The sequence below is a fragment of the Populus euphratica genome, unplaced genomic scaffold (assembly GCF_000495115.2).
Source record: "Populus euphratica unplaced genomic scaffold, PopEup_1.0 scaffold317.1, whole genome shotgun sequence".
Taxonomy (NCBI): Eukaryota; Viridiplantae; Streptophyta; class Magnoliopsida; order Malpighiales; family Salicaceae; genus Populus; species Populus euphratica.
Window position 1 is genome coordinate 33711 of NW_011499952.1, and position 17086 is coordinate 50796.

At 35.7% G+C, this 17086-nt stretch overlaps 4 protein-coding genes across 4 annotated transcripts; all 4 read right to left on the reverse strand.

Moving 5' to 3' along the window:
• Positions 1 to 738: 738 nt before the first annotated feature.
• On the reverse strand, positions 739 to 3046 carry LOC105138017 (lysine histidine transporter 1-like). Its single transcript, XM_011043995.1, has 7 exons — positions 2784 to 3046; positions 2287 to 2670; positions 1785 to 2178; positions 1568 to 1673; positions 1349 to 1440; positions 1173 to 1241; positions 739 to 1092 (listed from the first exon to the last, which is right to left on the reverse strand). Exons 1-7 carry the CDS (start codon positions 2957 to 2959, stop codon positions 994 to 996), a joined length of 1320 nt encoding a protein of 439 aa, XP_011042297.1. The 5' UTR covers positions 2960 to 3046; the 3' UTR covers positions 739 to 993.
• A 1722-nt stretch (positions 3047 to 4768) lies between these two features.
• On the reverse strand, positions 4769 to 8181 carry LOC105138018 (uncharacterized). Its single transcript, XM_011043996.1, has 2 exons — positions 7055 to 8181; positions 4769 to 6101 (listed from the first exon to the last, which is right to left on the reverse strand). The coding sequence occupies exons 1-2, from the start codon at positions 7760 to 7762 to the stop codon at positions 4884 to 4886; spliced, it is 1926 nt and encodes a 641-aa protein (XP_011042298.1). The 5' UTR covers positions 7763 to 8181; the 3' UTR covers positions 4769 to 4883.
• A 4500-nt stretch (positions 8182 to 12681) lies between these two features.
• On the reverse strand, positions 12682 to 14564 carry LOC105138019 (pentatricopeptide repeat-containing protein At3g04130, mitochondrial-like). The gene has a single exon (XM_011043997.1). It carries the CDS (start codon positions 14346 to 14348, stop codon positions 12768 to 12770), a length of 1581 nt encoding a protein of 526 aa, XP_011042299.1. The 5' UTR covers positions 14349 to 14564; the 3' UTR covers positions 12682 to 12767.
• Positions 14565 to 16071: 1507 nt separating this feature from the next.
• Positions 16072 to 17078, reverse strand: LOC105138020 (glyceraldehyde-3-phosphate dehydrogenase, cytosolic-like). The gene is made up of 4 exons (XM_011043998.1): positions 16933 to 17078; positions 16762 to 16845; positions 16569 to 16658; positions 16072 to 16457 (listed from the first exon to the last, which is right to left on the reverse strand). Exons 1-4 carry the CDS (start codon positions 17028 to 17030, stop codon positions 16415 to 16417), a joined length of 315 nt encoding a protein of 104 aa, XP_011042300.1. The 5' UTR covers positions 17031 to 17078; the 3' UTR covers positions 16072 to 16414.
• Positions 17079 to 17086: the final 8 nt, after the last annotated feature.

Sequence of the window (17086 nt, forward strand, 5' to 3'; positions counted from 1 at the left end):
AAGTTGTTCGGTAGACAAAATAGATGTCTTCGCGGGTTTTTAATTTATACTCCCCTCTCCTTTACATTTATTTCGAAAATGCCCTCAAAGAAGTCCGGTCCAATGGGCCCGTTCCAGCCCGTTTGCCTGGCAAATTGTTTTATATATATATAAATTGTTATTTTTTGTCCGGGCGAGGGATTATTCAATACATTTTCATATAAAAAATAAAATAAAATAAATATATATGTTATAAATAAATAAATAAATAATCATTAAAGCATGTTATTACATGTTTTTTTTTTAATTTTTAATTTTTTTTTTAGTTTTTTAGAACAATAATTTAATTTCTCGATTTGATTTGAGGATATTTTCTATTTATAAATATATATTTATACTTTTATTAATTATCTTTCATCTTTTACTTCTTGCCATTTATTTCCCTTCTTTACCACTACTATTCCTCTTTAGCAAAATGTGGGTATATATTGTTACATAATATACCACGATTGATTAGTATAAGTGGATATATCTTCCAGGTAATTGTTTATGATTTAAATGAATTTTAATAATTTTAGATTTAAAAATTAATAAAAAATATAGTTTTGATATAAAAAAAACAATCATTAAATAAAAGAAAATATTGGCATGCAAGATTTTGTTTTTAACACCATTAGTGTAATATTCCGTAGATGCCAACTTGCATTTTTGAACAGCTTGAGAAACTTTCATGGAAGAAAGAAAGAAAGAACCCTTTCCAAACTAAAATTTCATGCAAACCCCCATGAAAGTTATCAACGATGGAGAAGTTGTTATTGTTGTTTGATACAGAGAAATCTTAACATAAAACAAACCAGCTCCCCAAGCGCTGTATAAACAGGAGGACACAACATCAACTCTACAACTGTTAATTAAATTTGAGTTTCCTGCTAAGTTCAAAGGCCATAACCAGCAGCTCAATCAACACCCTTTCTTTACACTTGGTCTGCCCTTGTCTCGCATTTGGTGTGATGCTCATGAGAAGAACTCGTAGTCTTTGGCTGTAAGGATGATATGTCTTAGGGCACCAATGGGTGACAATATCATCAGCAAAATTCCAAGCACAATGCAGACCTGAAATATATTTTTGAATTATTCAGCTCATGCAAACCTCAAAATATAATTGATTTCTAAACAATGTCAAGCTTACGCACCCAATTTGCTATCCAAGAGAAGCTGAACTTCTTGGGTTTATAGATGGCAAGCCACATGATGCAAGGGAGCTGTAAAGAGTTGATTTTTTTGTCAGTGATGATAGCATAAATATGAAGCAAGTATGTGGTAAATGATATATATATATATATATACTGGGTTAGTAATGAGTTCTCACGAAGTATGTTGTTGGGGCAAAAGCAAATCCTCCGAAGAACGAAAGCAGGCCACCGAAGAATGGAATACATATGCCAACAATCATTGTGAACCCTGCAGCAAACAATATTCAAAGAAGAGATTGAGCGCCCAAAGCTGCAGATACAAACTTGCAGAGGCGTTCAGAATAGGTAGCTTGCTAGCTGAAAGAAAAATAGAGCGGCCTGGAAGCTGCACTTACCAACATATACCGTGCGAGTAACAAAGCGAAGCATGAAAGAAGGAGAAAAATGGAGTTTCTTCACCAATGCAGTTTCCAACATGTCGAACACTGCCATAGCATATATCTGCAGATTGAAACATGCATCATGAGTCAATATACATGTATGTGTGCATGCAGTAGGCGCTGGAATCGACCGAAACTGAATTAACCAGGGAAAAAAAGAAGTAAAACGCACCTGATAGCTTCCAATAACATGAATGACAACAAACATGTTAGCAGTTGCAATAAGCCAAGCTGGTTTCTCGAGTGAGATAAGAATGTTGTCTTCCACGCTGTTTCCAAAAAACCAGTATCCAATCAAGGCAACTGGGAAGTAGCAGATGGCGACGACGACATATGCAAGGAAGGCTCCTCTCCACATGGGTTTCTTGGAAGGCTTCTCTGGAGTAGAGGGAATTGTTGCTTGGATCTCCAAGATCACATTGTGACCGGCATATGCAAAAGCTATATCACCCAAGGCAGAGAAAAAGTCAAAGACAGCTCCGGTTTTAGTGCTCGCTTTATAGCTGTAGTCGACATCAGGCTGAACACCCTTATTAAGCGTGGCTCCCCAGGCAATTGTGGAGTAACTGCATGATGCAATCACCGCCATATCCATATAAAAAAGAGGGTCTTGGATTATATACGTATATAGATTAAACTGAATAGTGAGGCGAATTGAGTAGCTAGGTGCGTACCTCAAGGACATGACTGCTGCAGCCAGAGAGATAACACTAATGGAGTTGAGATTGGGAAGATGAGCCAGAACAAACTGAAGCGAAGCGAAAATCATGATGAAGTACGTTAGCCTGATGTCTTTGCAGTCGGAGCAAACCAAATCATGGAACTTCTTCAATGATTTTCCTCCGGTAACCATATAGACTATGTTTACTCCAACTTGTACAACTAGTTGCTGTGGCACAACAATCCAGAGACCCAACTTCTCTCCAAACGCATGTTGCCCTAGCTCATGGTATCTATCAAATCGCTTACCAGGAACCATCTCATGCATTTCAACCATTTGCCATAGAGTGTATAGCGTGATCACCCATGATAAAACAAGTATGGCAACACCTGGTCCCCTAAAATTTCATGGATGCAGAACAAAAAATTAATTAATAGTTAAGCTCATACATATATTGATCTATGTATATATAGTAAAGTTAAGATTAAGCATATATTTATAGATACATACCATCCAAGTTGAGCCATGGCATAGGGGAGACTAAGAACACCAGCACCAACCATGGCAGTGACATTGTGGAAGGTTGAGTACCACCATTTGGCATTCCTCGAGGAAGTGACTGGAAGCCAATCATTTATGGCCTTTTCTCTTGCTGCTTCATCGTTCTGTGACTCGTTGTATGACATAATTGCAATCAAGCTAGTTTACGTAACACAACAAAAAGTCACAGAAACGTTTGTTTGATTCAAAGCGATCTTAGCCTCCCGGAATATCCTTCTCCTCGAGCCACAGGAAACTCCAATAAAATGGTCGCCTCCAAATACAATTTATAATGAAGATACGCGAGAGAATATCGGTGGAGGATTCTGTAATTAGCAGATGATCCTTATACCAAAGATGGTAAATTGGCAATTGGTGGTTAGGATACCATTTATCTTCCGAGCTAAATTTTGAATCTTGCTTACCTGTTTGTTGAGAAAGATAGGGGATTTCTCTTAAAAAAACACCAAACTACCCTTATCTTGTTTGATGTTTATATTAAGAGGAGGGGCTTTATTAGTCCATTTGCTCATATTTAAAGATTGTAGGTTGAATTTATAATCTAATAGCTACTAGTTGATCGCTGATTCCTAAAAAAACAAGCTATAATTAGATTATTAAGTTGGAAACATGGAGATATAAAGGGAAGAGTCTATTTTTTTTTTATTTTTTATTAATCCACCAACACTTCAGAGCTCCAAACAATAAGGTGGATACAAAGAAATACTCAATTATTTGACTAAAAAATACCATTTTTTTTACTAGCTAAATTTTAAATCTTGTTGACCTGTTTGTTGTGGAAGGGTAAGGGATCTCTCCTATAAAAGCACCAAGATACCCTTATCTTGTTTGATGTTTATATCAAGAGGAGAGGCTTCATTAGTCGATTTTCATATATTTAAAGATTGCACGTTGAATTTGTAATCCTGATAACCACTAGTTAATTGTTGATTTCTAGAAAAAAAACAAACAAACTATAATTAGATCATTAAACCGGAAACATGGAGATATAAAGAGGGGAGTCTAATTTTTTTATTTATTAATCTGCTAACACTTATGAGCTTTAGATACTGTGGTTGAATACAAAGAAATACTCAATTATTTGAGAAAGAAATACTATTTCTTTTTCAGATTAAATTTTAAATCTTGTTAACCTTTTTGTTGAGAAAAGACATGAGATTTCTCCAATAAAAACACTAAAATACCTTAATCTTATTTGATGTTTATATCAGGAGGGGCTTCATTACTCAATTTGAGTATATTTGAAGATTACACGTTGAATTTGTAATCCTGATAACTACCGATAGATACTAGCTGATCGCTGATTCCTAAAAAAAAAAGTTATAATTAGATTATTAAACTGAAAATATATGAATATAAAAGGAGAGTTTTTTTTTTATTATTACTATTATTAATGCTACTGCGCTAACATTTATGAGTTCTAAACAGAGCTGTGAATACAAAAAAAATACTTAATTATTTGACCAAAAATGGGTTAGTTACAAAATCTTGTCAAGAAATCACGAGGTCCATAAGGGTATTCTGCTATATAGAAATGGTGCTTTCTATATTTGATGCAGATGGTGCATTCGATTTGGGATGAACATGTTACACACCTGATTTTGTTGAATCATCAATTACAAGTGCAGCAGACCAAGAAGAATATAGTTAGAGTCGTAGGACATTAACCATGGATCTAATAGCCATATTGTCGTCTTGCTTCCCAACTAATCATCCACATGAATGTCTCCATCAACTTCGACATCAGCTTTTGATATCTGTTGAGGAACTAACAATATAGTTAAAATTCGCAGTGTTTGATTTCGGGGAACAGCTGTATTTTTTCAAAAAAATAAATTTTAAAATTAAAAAAAATATTATCTTATTATATTTTCGAGTAAAAAACACGAAAAACAATCTCAAACACGCCATATCCTCAAACACACTATATCGGTATACAAAGACCAAATGAATTAAGAAAATTAATGTGGAAAGAACACTACAGATTCCAAAACAAAAGATTCTACTATGAGGATCCTGCCGAAACTCGCAGGTGTTTTTACAATCAATTCAGGTTACTAGAGGAGTGGCATGCTTGTAGCTCTGATTCGTCCCTGAATCTTCCACTGCTAGCCCTTGAGCAATAAAGCAAAAATACTGGTTCATCGACTTCTTGTTGAAGGATGCTTGTTTATGCTTCGATGGCTGATTTGAGAAAGAGGTTCCTGCAATATCAATATCCTTTTCTTTATCCAATGAAATGGGCGATGACAGGGATGACCCTGAAAATGGACTTGAAGGCGATCTATCTGAAACAGCTAAATGTTGATTTGTTTGAATAGCACCATGCATTAGCCCCATGGTAAATTTCTTTCTAGTTGATGGACTTGGAAGACCGCTCCTTCCAGAAATTGTTCTTTTGTTGGTTGAGAGGGAAAACAGTTTTGAGTATCTCTGCCTGAGAGGAATTGGACGGTCTTCCAAGCTTTGGCATAAATCAAATGAGTTTACGGAGTCATCATCTTCTAACTCCATCACTGCAGCTTTTTTCTCTTTCCTCCTGGGCAACTTAAGGAGAGACCTCAGACGCCTTGCAGCCTTATTTACAGAACCTGATTTTTTGTTTTCCGAGGAGTTACCCGTGTCAATATCACTTGGGCCACTCAAGCATGAATTGTCACCAACACTTGTGTGATCGCAACTGGCATCAGATGCGTTCTCAATACCAGTGTACAAGAACACCTCTGCATCTGGAATTCTAAAAGAAGTGCCAGGACTCATTCCTATACCATGCCCTTTCAGATGGGAAACAATAGCTTTTCTGGCTATGTTATCCTGACGATAAGAAATCCCTCCAGCTGAAATCAGCTGCTTGATTAGAATTTCAGAAGATGCTGATCTTGGCCGTTGCTTGAGGAGATCTAGTGGAGTCATGGCGTCCATGTCACTACTATTAAGTTGATTGATGGTATGGAGGGCTGTTCTTCCATCGTTGTTCTTGACATTGGTGACATCTTTGATATTCACAATCTTACCACTCATTAACTGAGTGAAGAGCTCAATCTGCCTATCCACTCTTCGAAAACCAGGGGTCTGAAAGCCTGACACTGCCATATGGAGAAAAGTATCTCCGTAGTTGTTTGTAAAGGAGGCGAGTGAGGGAGATGCAAGTATCAAAATCTCTACCACAGCCAAGTAACCCCTGTAAGCAGCCACGTGTAGTGCCGTATTCCCTTGATAATCTTTGGCGTCGATGATATCAAAGGATGTAATTAGATCCTTAACTACCTGCACGAACAGGATAAGTTTTTCTGTAAGTGTCATTTTTCTCAGGTCTAAGGGATATCACCATGAAGAACAAAGTGGATTCATCCCTGCATGAGCACAAAATAAAAAAACGAAGGGATAATAAGAACAAAATGGACTCGAAATGAGCATGCCATCAGAAAGGCTCTAGATATAAACTTTCTCCAATCATGAGTAGACAGGAGTAGTCCTGACATGTGATAGCCAGTCCATCAAACAGAAGTGAGAGAGAACTCTATAATTCTGTTGGCCATTTCTTTCAAGAAAGCAAAACGAGTAAACTCTTAGGGCAAGAACAGGCCTTGCTGAGAGAGGAGGTGAATCTGAGAATCTAAAGTGAGAGGGACTTGCCAATGTACACACTGAAGGGCTAACAGCAATACGAGGAGTCTCCCAGAAAAGGCTACTGCCCATTTGACAAGTCAGGGTTCTCCATTTGAACAAGGCTCGTACAATACGAAATAATGCTAAAATTAGCATCTGAACAACCAAAACCCAAATGACACTCTGAAAAATATACGTTTCATATGAGCGGTGGAGAAAGGCACCTTCAACTCATATGCATAACCAGACCTGTACATTAAAATATTGTAAAATGATAGGTGGAGAAATTCACCTAAAGCCAATGAAAGATGTGGACTACTGACAGAAGGGAGGAAAATAAACCAGGAGCAATCAACTAGTCTAATCTGAAGCATCACAAACAGCCCCCTTCTTCAAAAAGGGGAGATCAATCGTTCTCTATCAGTCATGTAATATTGGATTACTGTCCTTTCTACAGCTCATTAACCTGATGCATTGAAGCATGTACTCAGAAGAGAGGAAAGGAAAGACAACCATGCTCTAGCAAATTAAATAACAGGAAAACTTCTGATAATAGTACAAGAATGAATATGTGAAGCTACTGATAAAGCATAGAACAGAATAGTCCTCACCTCGACCTGCCCCCTCCCTGCGGCAGCATGTAAGACGGTCGACCCTTGAGCATCTCTATAAACAAAAACATCCGAGCAATCCCCTAGAAGCTCCTTCAAAATCTCCAAATTCCCACCTCTAGCTGCAGCATGGACAGCTCTATTCATAATCTCCCACTTAAATTCCGAAGGAATCTCACTCTGCTGCCCCTCTAACTCTCCTCCAGAGCCAAGGCCATATCGTGGTGAAATAGAGAAATCAAGCAAGAGCCTGAAAACCTCAGAATTCCTGCTCCTGGCCGCGGCATAAAATATGTCAGTGACACCATATTCTCCTTCTCCAAAAACAAGAAGAGGGTTTCTCTCCAACAATTCCTTGACAAAGGTCCCATCACCAGCTGAAGCAGCAGTGTACAAAAGCCAACCACCATGTCCAGCTCTAATGAGAGTGTTGTGACCTCTTTTTGTTTCACATTCTAGCAGGAGCTGTCTGGCTACATGAGAACGACATTTAGCAACACCATCGAACTGCTCCTCGTCGTCCCAAACAGTTTCAAGCCGACTAATCCGACGAAGGGAAGTGAGTTTGATGAGGAGATTGGTGTCAAGGTAAATAAGCTCTCTCACCAAGTCATAGTAGCCATTAGCAGCTGCGAAATCAATGGGTGATGCATACCACCACTGATCTCCAGTGCTTTCCCACCTAAGAGGGAAGTATGAAGATGGCATTGTTGCCTATATTCAGTAATAAAAACCAGAAACTATAAGCAGAGTTGTTAATCAAGCGTAGAGAATTCAAGAATCCAGCTGCAAGTTGTGAAATGGGAGTAAAAGTGGCAAGAGGGAAATGCCATTAGCCAGTAATGATTACTAGCTTCACCTTTTCAAGTGAAATCAATTCTTTTTATGTGAGAATATTTTCGGGAAAGTTGCAAAGATAAGGAATCTTGGAATTCAGGAACAAAAATCAGATCACGTAGCAAGACAGCTTGTGGGAGTTAAACGAAGCACAGTGGAAAGAACAGATAAACTATCGGAAACCCACAAACAAACCTCCAATAGAAAGTTAGAAAGCCAGGAGGGAACAGGACCCAGGAGACAAAAACGGGGCAAAGAAAGAAATTGCCGCTCCAATGGGGCTATACCAAACCTTCAACTGTTCGCACTTCGCATGTTAATGTCAGTTGACTGTTTGGGTATGAAAATAAATATAGAGTTCGTTAAGGAGTTTATTTATTTTGTATAAATATAACATATCTAGGATATAATTATGCATTTTAAACCTTTTAAAGAATAAAAAAAACAAAGGAAGAAAATATATTGTTTTATTTATATATGTTCTACACATGTAATAACAAGTTTATATAAATTTAAAATATTATAACTGTTAATATTATGATACTTAATGAAACTAAATAATTGTTAATGAAACAGTTATGTTTTAATTTATTCAGTTTTATTCTAGCAATTATAAATATTAAAATTAATTATAAAAATTAAAAGAAATAAATTTAAAAAATTATTAAGTGACAAGTGACATCTTTTAATGTTATAAATAATCATTTAAAAGTATTAGATATCCCGCGCTAAGAGCTCATCCACCATTTTTAATGGTAAAAACTCACCCTCTGTACAATTAGAAAAGAGTGTTTCTTTATCGACATTCTTTTCTTCTTTATTCATTTACAAGCTACCACTTAATTTTTAGCTTTTCTGGAGATATATTTCTTTCTTGTGGTGGAGAAAAGGAGTGTTCAATGTTCATGAATTCCATCTGTCCCTGGAAAGGGAAATCTCAACAACAGGATTCACGCAGCATTCACACAGAATTGATCATATCTTTGCTTTCTTGTATCGAATTCTCTGTAGGACGTTCTACAGCCTCCCCTTCAACTTTCTGATCTTGCATTTCAGACACCAGTGTGCTCTGTGCAGGGATCTTCACAGATGTCACCAACTCATCGGAACTTGCATCAGTGGACAGAACAGAAAAGGGACATTAACTAGTGGCTTGAATCTGCCGTTGAAGTAACTGAAAGTTTGCTAGGCCCATGCATCTACCTCCACTAATAAAGAACCTGCACCTAACTGCTCATGCAAGCCTTCGGGCAATCAATTTTTAACTTTTTCTTTAGGAGTCGAACCCATCATCATGTCGCAAGTTTTCTCCTTTGATTCTTGTTTAGTATTGATCCAACTCAAGACTAACTACTTGAGTCGTTGCGAGGAAAGTCACTTGTCGATTCAGTTGTCTTCAATTAAAGTGCTTTAAAATTAATTATTTGTTGATTTTTTTCAAAGCAAGTTCATACACATCAATGATTTGTAGTTAAGTGACAATTAGTTGGTGTTGAGAGTAAGCATGAATCAATTCAATTTAATAATTTAAGTTATTAGCTAAAATTTTAAAATATAATTTATATTATTTTTTAATAAATTTTTTAAAATAATTTTTTTTTTATCTTGAAACTTGTATAAATTTATACTATCTTGTGCTTAATTTTTATTAAATATATAAAGATAATGAGATTTAAACTCATGACTGATTAATTATCAAAACTCTAATATTATGTTAAAAAAACTAATTTAATTCAAAATCTTAACATATTAGATAATATCAAAATATAATTTATATTATTTTTTAATAAAATTTATTAGCTGCTAAATTTAACCATTTCTTACAACGAATGTGTAAAATCCATGTTCAATTCATGAACCTTCCAGTATTGGAATTTAAATATATAATAATTATTATTTTTTAAAATATTTTTTGTTTAAAAAAATATATTAAAAAAATATATTTTTATTTTTTAAAATTTATTTTTGACATCAACTATTAAAATAAATAAAAAAATAAAAACTCTAAAGTATAAGATCAGAAGATTTGGTTAGCTGATGGAATAATCCACTGGTTGTGAAATTTATTGTGAGAGCTGGAGCCACCAAAGTGTCATGGGTACCAAACATGCTGATTGAGATTTTACTGCAGAGCAGGAGGCCCAGCGAACCCCAAAATGCGTAAAAAGAGAACATTCGACGCTTTCAATTCAACAAACTGGGCTGTACAAAACTCGCTAATCTCTACTTTAACCACAAGAAAATCAAAATTAATACAGTAGCCAGTCCAAATTTCGCTGTAGTAATCTCCCCGCTTATCAGTAATGTTTCTCTTCTTCAAGCTTGTTACTACCCTCGATCACTTCTTAGTACGTATTTAAACCAGGCCGTGTAAATATTTTGCACCCTGTTGAACCCTATCATGTGTCTTTTCATCACCCTCTCATGAGGAAACCTTGCTGATCAAGTGGTTGCATTTCTGAATGAAGTCCTGGTCATGAACCGGGCTCTTTATTAATTACTTTTTGTTCCTCCCTGCACAAAAGGGAAGCTTTGCTCTGGGAGATTGATGCTTTATAATATAGTGAGCAAAAATTTAAAGGTCTTGCCTTGTAAAATACTCGAAAACTGGCCCATGGTTGGCTTCATGTTCTCCGGGGACAATGGACATCCTCATTGAAGCAAATGCCTGGGCCCATGCGCCGTCGCTTCTTGGTTTTGTTTTACTTCTCATCACTTATCAGAAACATCGGATCACAAGATATGATTTTCTTACAATTCTTTAGGGGTATCTGAGCACACAGACAAGATTATGTGATGCTTCCTCCAATGGGCACCGAAAGTCAAACAAACTAATAAAGATACATAATAGAACGCAAGCGCAGAAACAGTAAAGGTCCAGGTTTGCAATGTACCAAATCATTCGAAACTTACTGGATTCAAAGAGAGGAGACAAACCATGTCATCTGGGATCTTTATTAAAATGTTTAACCTCCAAACAAAAAAAAAGCCACCGACCAGCCTATTAATCCACATTATGCAGAGGCGAGGTTGAATTTGTATCTTCACTCCTTCACTGTCCACAGTTTCGGGCAAAATCAGCAGTAGCCATTAGCATATTCTGTTTTCACGGGAAATCTTGCCTCCAACCCATTTTCCATTACTAGAAAGCATAAACTAAGGTATTATAGAACTAAAACCAAAGGTGCCCAGAATATCAAACTTAAGAACTCTAAGTCACTACCTCAATGTACTCAGCACTGCAGTCAATGGAGTAATACAGCTGACTTTGCAGCTTTGAAGGGAATCAATAAAAATCACTCTCTCTCTCCTTTTGCTTTCATCACTAATCATTGTCACCATGCATTGACCTCACACAAGGGGTGGCCCCAAATTACCTAAAATACTCATTAAATTTGAAGTAAATACCTTTCAAATTTGAACTATACTGCAATCATACTTTCATAAGAGTGTCTAAGCATTCACAACAAGCTGTAGGAAAAAACGAGTGTCTTTTTCAAGATAACTTATAGAGCAGGGAGTGTCCGTACGAGTTTGGCAAAGAGATAAAAAACATACGTGAAATAGAGCAATCTTAAGACAGCATGTTCATATCACATTCACTAGCACAATGCAAGACTCGTATGTAATTACCAGCTGGGAAGCAACTAAGAAATGACATATATATGGTCAGCTGCATTCTCTTGAATATTGCTTGGGGCAGGTAATATTGAATACAAGAATTCGAATATCAAATCTGTTCCCCAAAACATCTCATTCTGAAAACAAGAGTGGTATTTCTTTGAGTGTATCTTGCATTACTTTCAAATAACCGCAAATAAGGAAAATTTCACACAAAAATACTTCAATTGGATGCACTCATGACTGTTGAATGTAAGCATCTGCTAATAACTATCACATAATTATGGCAGGTGCTTATCTGAAACAGAGTTCGTTTGCATCACATGTCAAGCAGGTTGCCGCTTTATAATGCTTCATGCTGCAGAAAAAACAGGTTGCTAATCAAGTAGCTAATATGGCAAGGGAAGATCATTCCTCGTTTATCGTCGAGGATACAGGAATAAGAAATCACGGTGAAATTTTGCACATGGATTTAAAACCTTTAGGACCACAGGAACCCCTCTTGCTCTAGAGACATTGCCACACTTGCAAGTGCCTTGATTGATTGATGATCATTTTATGTGAGAAATAAAGTTAAATTATTTCACGAGGCTAATTACATCTAAAATTTTACAGCCTGCCCTTAATTTGCTTGTTTTATTTTGTTATTTGGAATAACATGGCATAAATGGAGAGTATATTGTTTGCATCTGTTTCCATGAGATTTGAATTCAATGAATCATACAAAGACATAGACTTGAAGCATAGAGAGCAAGTGAAACATAGCAAGAGAAAAGAAGACAAATGCATTGGTGTTATGATTAGCTTCTAACGATACCTAACAAAAGTACAGTTGGGTTTTAACAAGATATTGATCATGGTGAAATTTGAACCGGTGTTTATCATATTATTTTCTTCATTATAGGACACAATAACTTATTTCACTAATGTGTTCATCTTTGGGGACTCATTTTCAATTTGCTATGAATCTCATGTCTCACTGTTTGATTTCATTCACTGTCAGGAAAATGACCTTCACAATCACGATCCAAACCCTGGTTTGATTACCAATGACAGAAAATCCAATTGTAGACAGTACAAGCGCAAAACATGAACTCAACCTGCCAAGCACTTGTTTTTCTTTTAAGAAAATGAACAAAGTTGTGAGAAATCAAATATGCCCAAAATGACCAAAAATAGAACCACTGTGCCAAAATGCCATGTATTAGTATACCACATGCTATGGGAGACAAATAAGTATTAGAAAAAGAGATAATTAGAATAAGTTCACCGGGGAAGCTTGCGCCTTGCATTTATAATTTTTTTTCATGAAATCTCCAATTTTCTCAGCACTATCAAGCATACTCTTCAGTTTGACCTCCTCCAAAAGCATATGACATGTTTGATATTTCGGTACTATATCTTTACTGATCATTTCCTCAAACAGATGGTAAGCCCACTCGCATTTGTTTGCTCTGCAAAGGCCATGAATTAAAAGAGCATAGGCTGATCTATCAAGACTTAGTTGATGCTTTTTCACCATGTCATCCAATAATTGACTCAACAAGTTCATGTCTCCAGTTCTAAGGCATGACTTAAGCAATGGGTAGAATGTCTGACCATCAAGTTTGAAAAGTGCTGATGTTTCCATCTCCCTGAGAAGACTAAGGCCCTTTGATACATGACCATGATAACAGAGCATAGCAATCATGGAATTATAAGTAGATGTATCACGGGAGACCCCGGCATTTGGCATCTCCTTCTCAAAAACATCAATAGCCTCCTGAAATCGGCCAGCTCTCCCTAATATATAAATCAAAGAATTGAAAAAAGGTGTATCAGGTTTACATCCGGCTGACTTCATTCTCTGATTTAGTTGTAAAGCCTCCTCGATATTCTGTGACTTGGCCAGAAAAACAATGATGGTGGTGTAAGTAACAACATTTGGTGGGCACCCTTGCGCTTCCATTTCATCAAGGAGCTCATAGACCTTAGAAAAATTGTATTGGCGGCAATAGAATAGGATGATGGTTGAGTAGCTGATTACACAAGGTCGAAAAGCATGCCCTTTCATCTCTTGGAGAGTCCAGTGTGCTTCATCAACTAGATTGGCTTTACACCAACCATGAATAAAAATGTTAAATGTGTAAGCATTAGGCAAAATGTGTGATTTAAGCTCCAAGAAGATAGGGCGGGCCTGCTCAACTTTGCCCTCCTTGCAAAGCGTGTCGAGCAACAAGTTCATAGACTCCGTATTCTTCTCCAAACCAAATGTTCCTAACTCGTCAAACATCCTCACAGCATCTTCCCATTTTCCTGCCCCCGAAAACCTTCTCATAGCCTTACCCACAGTGTTAAGTGTAACTAGATGATTTCGATTCATTTCCTCTAATAACTCCCTCATTTGATCCATTTGTTTCATTTTCCCCAGAATGTCCACCATCATTTCATATGCCTCGGGTCTATGCTTGTAGCCAGGGCGTAATCCAGCCCATCTAAAAATACCCAAAGCAGATTTCCAATCATCCTTAAAGCGGAGGAGTAATTTGTCAACAAGATCATTAGAAACCTCAATGTTATGGCACACTTGTTCGTGCGCCAAAGACAGAAGAATCTCATCAGGACTGCTTCCTACACGAGCTTTGGCAGCTACTAAGTTCACAGTCGACTGATTTCTAGAGTCTAGACAGTTATCTTGGTAATCTAATACAGTCGTGCTTGTAAGCACGGAAGGTAATTGAGGAGAAACGCACGAAGAAGAAGAAGAAGATGAGACAGCAAGAGAGCAATAATCAGCACGACTAAAAACTACACGGGCGTTTCTAAGACAGCCTCGTAGAACTTGTACCCTGTTCATTGGTCTTGATTTTTAATAAAATTACGACCACTAAAAACAAGTAGAAGAGAATGGGTACCCGAAAAATTGAAGAGCTGAACCGCCAGCAACACCTGAGCTAGTTTCTGCAGGGAAACTCCGCCGCTGGTCTGTGCTGTTAGATGATGATGCTACTCGGCTGCAGTTTTACCTTCGGCGAGCAAAGGCTTGGGGTTTCAGAAGTTAAAAAGACCCCCAACAATTTCCGGGTAAGGTTGGGCTGAATGAGGCCTTGTTATGATTTGATTTGGGCACGGCTCATCATTATTGGGCGCGGTACGTTTTTTTGTTTTTAAATGTCTGTATGTTTTTAAATTTAAAAAATATTTTTAAAAAAATTTAATTTTTTTATTTTTTCACTTTAAAATTATTTTTTTGGTGATTTTTTATTTTTTCTGATGTATTAATTTCAAAAATAATTTCAAAAAAAATATTATTTAGATACATTTAAAAATAAAAAATAAAACAACTTAAAAAATAATAATCACATAAATACTAAACAAACTCATAATATAAAAATACAAATTAAAATTTCAAATTTAACCAAATTCTAGGATAAATTTTATAATTGTATTATTGCCAATTTTGTAATAGGTCCTTTGATTTGAATAAACATAAAATCATGGAGGCGAAATTTATTGTTTAAGTTTGAATTAACTGTTGATTTACTTCCTTTTAAGTTTTATTGCTTTTAATTTTCTTCTTTTTAGGGTAGCACTGTGATTTATTTATTTATTTTCTTGACCAATTTGGTTGGATTTAATATGGAGACTTGAAAAAAAAATCAGCTATTTAACTAATTGAGAAAACAAAATAAGTAATTGAATAAATTCTAAAAAGAAAGTATTGATTTACCAAATTAAAAACACAAATAGAAAGGAATAATGGGGTAAAATTAGGGCTGATAAAATTCTCATGAGTAATTAAGTCGTAAGTCATTCATTTAATTTAAAAAAGGGGTTAAGAAAACTAGCATCATTAAAGGGATGTTTGTAAATTTAAACTTTTTATTTGAAAATATATTAAAATAAAATTATAATTTAAAATTAGATTTTAATAAAAAAAACATGATCATTATAACATTTCTAGAAAACATAGATTTTTAAGTAAACATTATTTCGAAAACATGTGTGACGTGTGAAATGATATTTCTAAAAAAATAATTTTTAATTTTTTTATATTTTTAAGGTGTTAATATGATAAGATAAAAATAATATTTTTTTTTAATTTTTTTAATATATTTCCAGTTGCTTATATTTGAATAGATTTTAAAAATACATTTAATTTAATGAATTTATTTTATATTTATCTTTTTAATTTTTTAATAAATTTAGTATGTTTAATATCAAAATAAAATAAAAATTTATTTTAATATATTTTAAAATAAAAATATTTTTAAAATCACTACTCGATACAAGTTCAAAGACCCTGATGTTACAAGATCTGCATGAATTGTGGCTACTTTTTTTTTTCTTTTTTTGATATATTATATGAAAATTATTTCAAAATATCTAAAATTATATCAATTTAATACATAATTTATTTATTTTTTTGGAAAAAAAAAAACTAAAAAGCAAATTGAATAGGGGTCGAAATGCAACTCTATATAAACCCTAAACCCAATGCTAGCCGGTTCTCCCATAAATGTACTGAGATGCAACAAAATTTATAGCTATGCCAAACTATAGAATTAATCCGACATAAATTGAGATCAACTTGCTATTCAACATTTATTTTGAACTAGGAAATAAACAAAAATAAGACAAAAATTGACCAATTTTTGCATCCTTCTTATCATGATCGAAGCATCCCATGGCATCCCCAGGATGAGAAAGCAAACCAGTGGTAGAGGAGAGAGAGGGGGGAAATATAAAGGATAAACAAGATAAAACTGTAGTACATCCCTAGCTTAATGTCCAAAACAAAAATCAGAGTCAATTGTTTATTTTAAGATCCAAACTTCGCACATCATCCAACACCTTGTGCTCATAAACCACAAAATCGAAAAAAAAGCGCCTCAACTCATCATCCATGCTTCAGCTTCAGCTTCAAGCTTGAGTCTTGGCCACTATCAAGTCAATCACGCGTGAACTGCAAAAATGGGAATCATCAATCAGCTGCGCATCCTTCAAACCTTTTGGAGAAGACAATTGCAAAGGTACCATGAATGCTACAAATCGGGAAAGGAAGGGGGAAATGTACCTGTAGCCCCATTCATTGTCATACCAAGAGACAAGTTTGACGAAGTTATCGTTCAAAGCAATTCCAGCCTTGGCATCGAATATGCTTGACCTGCATAAAGCACAACCATTAGATTCAATACAAAGAAAGCATGTATTCAGGCCAGCACAATCCACATGGTCTACGAAGACAACATCACAGCCTTTTCCTTTACCTGCTGTCACCAATGAAGTCAGTAGACACCATATCCTCTTCAACGTAACCCAGAATACCCTTGAGGTTATTCTCAGACTCCTCCCTGGAGACCATCAAGGTAAACAAATAAAATCAGAATATAAATAAGCTAGAAGATTCTGACTAGAAGATCATTCTAACAAGCACTTACTTGATAGCAGATTTGATAGCCTCGTATGTTGCCTTCTTCTCAAGCCTGACAGTGAGGTCAACAACAGAGACATCCACAGTAGGAACACGGAAGGACATTCCAGTCAATTTTCCATTAAGTGCTGGCAGAACCTTTCCAACAGCGTATGAGATTT

What these genes read in the sequence shown, in the direction of transcription:
- LOC105138017 (XM_011043995.1), bottom strand. Translation starts at nt 2,959, where the DNA reads ATGTCATACAACGAGTCACAGAACGATGAAGCAGCAAGAGAAAAGGCC. An exon ending in GCCATGGCTCAACTTGGATG is followed by an intron (nt 2,671 to 2,783) that starts GTATGTATCTAT and finishes ATGAAATTTTAG; the next exon opens with GGGACCAGGTGTTGCCATAC. An exon ending in TACTCGCACGGTATATGTTG is followed by an intron (nt 1,441 to 1,567) that starts GTAAGTGCAGCT and finishes TGTTTGCTGCAG; the next exon opens with GGTTCACAATGATTGTTGGC.
- LOC105138018 (XM_011043996.1), bottom strand. Translation starts at nt 7,762, where the DNA reads ATGCCATCTTCATACTTCCCTCTTAGGTGGGAAAGCACTGGAGATCAG. An exon ending in CAGGGAGGGGGCAGGTCGAG is followed by an intron (nt 6,102 to 7,054) that starts GTGAGGACTATT and finishes CTGTTCGTGCAG; the next exon opens with GTAGTTAAGGATCTAATTAC.
- LOC105138019 (XM_011043997.1), bottom strand. Translation starts at nt 14,348, where the DNA reads ATGAACAGGGTACAAGTTCTACGAGGCTGTCTTAGAAACGCCCGTGTA.
- LOC105138020 (XM_011043998.1), bottom strand. Translation starts at nt 17,030, where the DNA reads ATGTCCTTCCGTGTTCCTACTGTGGATGTCTCTGTTGTTGACCTCACT. An exon ending in GCTATCAAATCTGCTATCAA is followed by an intron (nt 16,846 to 16,932) that starts GTAAGTGCTTGT and finishes GATGGTCTCCAG; the next exon opens with GGAGGAGTCTGAGAATAACC. An exon ending in GACTTCATTGGTGACAGCAG is followed by an intron (nt 16,659 to 16,761) that starts GTAAAGGAAAAG and finishes TGCTTTATGCAG; the next exon opens with GTCAAGCATATTCGATGCCA.